This window comes from Cryptomeria japonica, chromosome 3 (genome assembly GCF_030272615.1).
Source record: "Cryptomeria japonica chromosome 3, Sugi_1.0, whole genome shotgun sequence".
NCBI classification, from domain to species: domain Eukaryota; kingdom Viridiplantae; phylum Streptophyta; class Pinopsida; order Cupressales; family Cupressaceae; genus Cryptomeria; species Cryptomeria japonica.
Genome location: NC_081407.1, coordinates 587,421,356 through 587,427,610, shown reverse-complemented (window position 1 = coordinate 587,427,610; position 6,255 = coordinate 587,421,356). Strand labels below are relative to the sequence as shown.

Below are 6,255 nucleotides of genomic sequence, written 5' to 3'. Positions count from 1 at the left end.
CTTTCTTCTTCAATTGGGTGTTTTTGTTTTGGACTTCCCTTACTCCTTTATTATCTCCCATGGTAGTTATCCGGCAACTTTTCTTATTAGTCACATCTCTTCATGAGCCCCTTCCCGACCTCTTCCCCCTTCCCATTCTCCATCCCTTGCCGCTTAATGAGACGTCAAGAGGACAATAACGTAAATTGACATATTCTTATTATCATCCTTTTATCTCTTTTATTTGGTATATGGTTTGAATTTAAAAAACTTCCTTCTTGTCCTCAACAAGACCTAAACAGGGTCTCAGCAACAGAACCAATGTTAGCTACAAATTTGGGGACACACATTGGAGTTCTATGCCCCAATGAACTTTTGATGTTGTAGTATTAAACCCCAGATTGGTCCTATTAAGTAAGGCATGGAATCAGATCCAGACAACTTACTACTTGGTTAACAGAATATAAAGAACATACACAATGCATATAAATGAGACCAAAAAAGTATTTGTATTGATTGCATTCATCTAATATATCATTTACACCCTTATATCTCCTTATACATTCATATTATTTATCTCCTTTCATATATTCTATCTTCCCTTATACCTTCAATATATTTCCCTATATTCACCTTACAACTAGTTATATCTACAACGTGGGACATAACCAACACGTAGTACCCCTAGCCTATGTGCTGTGTTCTAATTCTTGTGCTCAGTGACATTGATGTGGCAAGATGCAGTGTGATCTCCGGATGTCTCTCTACTGTATCTTCCCTGCCAACAGTCATGTGAAATTTTCTCACTTTCAGCTCATTGTCTTTCAATAGACTGTTCTCGACAGTGTGACTAAGCTCACTGTGATGTTATATTCCTTGCTCTAACTCTGATTTTATGTCTTGCTGCTTTGCCATAAAAAGTCATGGGCTGTTATCACTGTCCTTTACTTTGTATTGTCGGTGTTATTTCTTGTTTTGCTTGTCTATACCCTGTAGGTTGTCATAAGACTGTCCTAAGCAGGCATTTCCTCATTTGACACATGGACTGTCATTCTGTTGCTTGTATCATTTAAACCCTTGGAACAATACACGATACTGTGATGACTGTCATCTTTGACTTGTTGGATAACTGTCATTTTTGCTTGCTCAATTCTCTTTATCATGGAGCTTAAGCAAAAGGATAGCAAGGGAAACCTTTTACTGCCTCTTTGTATCTCTTATACCATGAAAATTGTATATTTATTATCATTGTGCTTTGATTTTTTGGCACTATCTTTTGCTTGTGAACTGATCACTATCATCACCTTTTAATTTTGGTTCATGCTTCCTTCAAATACCATTGACATTTGTCAGTATTGACTGTCCCTTCAAACTCTGTTATGATATGATACTGCCATTCATTAACCCGCTGTGAGGAATGCATGTTACCCAACATCATGCATTGATTGACTTGTTAATCACTGCACAAAGTTTGAGAGACATAAAATCCACTCTCAAACCCAACTCACTGATATTACCCTAGCAGATGCAAACACTTTCCCTTTAATTCATGTGTATTGCATTCTGACATACATTTATAAAGGCAAAGTCCCACAGATTTAGGATTAATATGATATTCCATGAGTATTTACAGGCTACATACCTCAATATCTTTGCTGTCTTCGGCATTGTCTCACATAGAAATAGATGATCTTTATACCTTCAATGTGCCTTACAAGCTTGGTTTTTTTTTGCAACGTGGTGACTCTTCTCCATAACTTCTGTAACGTGCTCTCCCCTTGAAAAACTGGTCTAAAACATGCTCCCTGATACATGGTGAAAGCATTTATGAACCCTGTTACTGCTTCAATATTTTTTGCAACATGGGTAAAACTGGAACAAACAGCTGCGGACTTCATGCCCAAAATGAAGGCTTCTTCCTTGTAAACCAACAGGAAAACCCTAAACTTCCTTCTACGTGGATAGAGTTTGAACTCTCATAATGCAACAAAAATAAATCATTTTTCCCTCTTCTCTTTTCTCACGCATTGAACATAGGCAAAAATTAATAGTTTACACTTTTCACTCTTTTCTTTCCTCAAAGCTCTTATCAAGCCTTTATGTCTTAGAAAACATGATTTAAAATCCCTATGGACCCCTATAATCAAATTTTTGCTTTAAAAAAAAAACTTTCTAACATCTCTTGGAACACCATTTAGACCAATGTGACAAAAATGTCAGCAGGTACAACTGCATGAATCAATACAACATAATGAATTTGCATGCCAAGGGATATTTTGCAAAACAAAGCCACAATTGTTTAATCGTGCAGTAATTATACATCAGTGCATTGCAAATTGACTAGAATAGCATTTTATTTAAAACTATCACTTCAAACTTGAATAAATGCCAAAATTGTTCTTACAAGCTGAAACACCAATAAACTCTTAATTATGTTATTACTATAGCAACATCTGTTTTCTATGCAAGCCCTGCATCTTTCAAAACAGTTTCAAAAGCTTCCTCATCATCCCAAGGCACCTGCATGGTAATAATAATAGCACAATAAATACATAGCAGGAAACCTTCAACCAGTTTGTGATCATTTAATGATACATCAATAACGAACAACTTCCCAATGAATTAAAAAAACTTAAAGCAATGACAGAATACAACCTGCAGCTCAAGGAGAAGGAACAACAATGCTACTAAAATTACCTCAGGCACCTCTCGCTGGAAATGCCTCTCAATCTTGCTCATTGTTTGCTCATCTCTTTCATCAGTGAGGAAATTAAAAGCAGCTCCTGCAAAAAGAGAAATAGTACATTTGTGGTATTTCAATAAGACTGCCAATAATTATTTTTGATCTCTAAGAATGCATCCATCCATGTGGGAAGCACTTGATGTGAGGGGTTCAGAGAGAGAGAGAGAGAGGCCCACCCTTGCGACCAAAACGCCCACTCCGTCCAATACGGTGCAAATATACTTCATAATCAGGGTCATGTGGAGGAGTATGTTTGGTAGGGAGATCAAAATTGACAACCAAGGTTACCTGTCACAACATGTGCTTTGTTAAAATAGTAACTACTTTACTAAATTCTTTAAGGCTCTAAAGACAAGAAACATAATTCAAAAAATTGATATCTATCTGAGAAGATCACCAAATGAAGGTCCAAACAAGCACAACAGAAAAACCTGCGCTTGATCAAAACCCCGTGCTAGCACATCAGTTGCAATAAGGATCTTTGTCAGTCCCATTCTGAATTCCTTAATTACAAGATCCCTGTCCTCCAGCTTAAGACCTCCTTGGATAGAAGTACACTTGTAACCCTCTGCTTCTAATTTACTATGCAACATGCTTGCACTTTCTCTTGTGCGAACAAAAATTATTGACTGCCCAAGCTTTTCAGCAAGCGGAAAAATTCTATCCTTCAATACTTGAACTTTAGCAAGTTTATCTGGGCATTTCACACGATACTGTTTGATGACATCTAAAGACAACTCTTCTTTCTTCACAAACACCTGATTCGGATTTGAAATCACTCTTGTTGCAAATTGCTTCACATTTTCATCGAAAGTTGCTGAAAAAAGAAGGATCTGCATCATAATGAAAATTCTGGGTTAGCATTGAGAAATTGCTATCATCAACATTCAACCTCGTATACTAGACTTTATACAGTGTTGATGGGTTACTTTACTCATCACTAAACCAACAAAGTTTCTCTCGTTTTAGGGACTTTCCCAGGTTATCAATGCATAAGTTGCTAAACACCTCTCAGGGGTTATTAAATAATATAGAGAAAAGAAAAGACCAACAATCCACATAATAAAAAACAAATACTGTTACATTAATATATTACACACTGGTTTTTATTTTGTTAAGAAAATGGAAGACACATAAACGGTAAGGGAAAAATAGATTTCTGTTAAAATTATTAAATTAACTGAATCAATCCACTCAAAACGTTGGCACATTTAAATCCCACAAAGTACAACCATCACTAACACAAATGTCACTGCCCACATATGCTTAAGGATGATGCAAATTATAACAATACTAAGATTTATTCCATTAAACAAGTGCCCGAAGAATGATAACAATTCTAATATCACCGTAGTGCCATTTTCACAGACATGTAAAACCCATCCATTCCAAATCACAACACAATATATAATGAACAAATACCTAAAGAATAAATCAAGACAGCAAAACACAACTTCACTGATTCCAAACCACCCATGGGGAAATCCAAAACTAATATTTCAGTGCGAATCTATCCTCCAATTTTTCCCCATTAATCTGAAAAGCTGGCAGAAATTGTAACAGAAACTTCCAGCCCCTACAACCAGCTGTAAGAACCATTTAAAAATCAGTTTTTGATGGGCAACATCTCACCATTAGTTACATTACCATCAGACTGAAAATAAATCACCACCAGTACCACAAGACAATAATAAAATATAATATAAATAAATAAAGTTTTTTGTCACCGTGTCTTTACACTATAAAAAGTCCAAATCAATTTGCGTTGGATTGATTCACAGATGTCTTCTCATTTTCTCCTCAACTTCTTTCAAGATGTCCCTAATGTCATTAACACAGTAATCCTCTCTATTCTTTGAGCAGTGACTGTCGAAATCTTGCACTTCAAAAGAGTCCCCGTTGTACTTCCCTTATTTTCTTATTAACATCATGAAAATCAGAGAGATTATCGAACTCAACCTAAGATAGTAATTTGCATTGTTGTCATTTCTCCATTTGTTTCTACATTCTTCTATAAGTTGTATGTTCCATTTTCGAGTTTTGAGGATGATGCAAAGTGTTGAGACATTTAGGTCTCTTCCACGATCCAAAAATTTTACTTGCTTTCACATATAAATTCTTTTTTTATGCAAAATGGATTTATGCAAAGCAAGTATTGTAAATACATATTATTCATACACCATAGGAAAATCAAATTCAAAATAAAGCAAAAAATTTAGATTCACATATAGGCCCCTCTCGAAGGCATCAAGAGAACCGAGCAGCCTGCTCACGACTTTACCAGCAGAAGAAGTTTAGTAATTGTCTAGAAATAAATGAAAATTTGCCATACCTGAAGATCTCCTCGATTTTTCTGAATGTCCTTTATGATTCTCATTGAATCATCTCTAAATCCATCCTGATTTCCAAAATGTAAGAAATGTCACAGTCAATAAGTTACATATCCAAAACATGCAAACACATCTCAGAATTTAAAGAAAGAGAATTTGACAAGGAACAATTAAAACTGTACACAAATTTGGGTGATAAAACTCACTTCAACCTTGTACAGCATACATAAATCATAAATGTGAGATTGGATCTGTTATGTAAATTAAAATACAAGGTTTACCAAGAATGCATGAGAATCTTCTCGAAGATCCAAGCTATATTCACCACCACTTACTACATCAATCTCCTCTGTATGTCAGTGTTCTTGCAAAATTTTACTAATCTTGTCATCTTAGTGAATTACAATGATGAAGCTTTTTACTTTGGCAACCCTGGACATCACAACATATCTATTGCAAAATAGCACAACAATCATAAATTCTACCAGATTGGCATCCTCTGCTTATGCCACAATATTCTTTCATTAGGCAAAAAGCATATTTATCTGATCAAAAGTTATGGAGCTTGTGTACCAGGGTTCCCTGGGGTTTTATCATCTGGGTACCTAGGACATTCTGAGAATGCTATGGGACCAGTATACTGCACTATTTATCTCTTCTCTACGCTACTGATTGCTATGGGACACCTTTGTGGTAGTTTATCCTTTACCCAGGTGGACCTGGCAACTTTGTTGTTTGATTTATATTTTCCTTGACAGTTTGTTAAGAGTATATATAGAGGCCTGCAATGAAAGATTTGAGGATTGTGAATGGTCGTGTTGATTGCAATAATTTTTGTTGTTATTTCCATCTCAACATACTGGATCTTGTGACCTGCTGACTCTAGTCGGTCCTTTGAACCTTCAGCTCATTTGTAATGATTTTTTATTTTCAGCTACTACGATTTACAACTGATAACATCTGATAATATTTATGATTTGACAATTGTTATTATAATATTATTTAATTTGTATAACTTATAATTGATCAAGTATTAGTTGTGTAGTGTGTTCTCAATTCTGTTATCATATATATATATAAAGTCCCTTCGCTGTCCCCAAAATCTGGGATAATTTTTCCCATCCCCAAAACCTGTCTCCCATCCTGTAAACTCAAAGAAAGACCGGTTTATTCCCCCTCACAATTTTCTTTATCCAAGCATGG

General features: G+C 35.5%; 1 protein-coding gene across 3 annotated transcripts in view; it reads right to left on the bottom strand.

The window, feature by feature from the left end:
- Positions 1 to 2,209: 2,209 nt before the first annotated feature.
- LOC131042646 (DEAD-box ATP-dependent RNA helicase 38) overlaps positions 2,210 to 6,255 on the bottom strand; it is a 40,901-nt gene continuing 36,855 nt past the window's right edge. For 2 of the 3 annotated variants that reach the window (XM_057975965.2, XM_057975964.2), the window contains exons 5-9: positions 5,055 to 5,120; positions 3,154 to 3,555; positions 2,899 to 3,010; positions 2,677 to 2,762; positions 2,210 to 2,499 (exon numbers count right to left, since the gene is read on the bottom strand). In XM_057975965.2, the coding sequence (XP_057831948.2) occupies positions 2,440 to 2,499; positions 2,677 to 2,762; positions 2,899 to 3,010; positions 3,154 to 3,555; positions 5,055 to 5,120 (726 nt within the window). In that variant the 3' untranslated portion in view covers positions 2,210 to 2,439. Of the gene's footprint in view, positions 2,500 to 2,676; positions 2,763 to 2,898; positions 3,011 to 3,119; positions 3,556 to 5,054; positions 5,121 to 6,255 lie in introns of those variants that run through there. The other variant, XR_009372057.1, reaches the window with a different exon arrangement.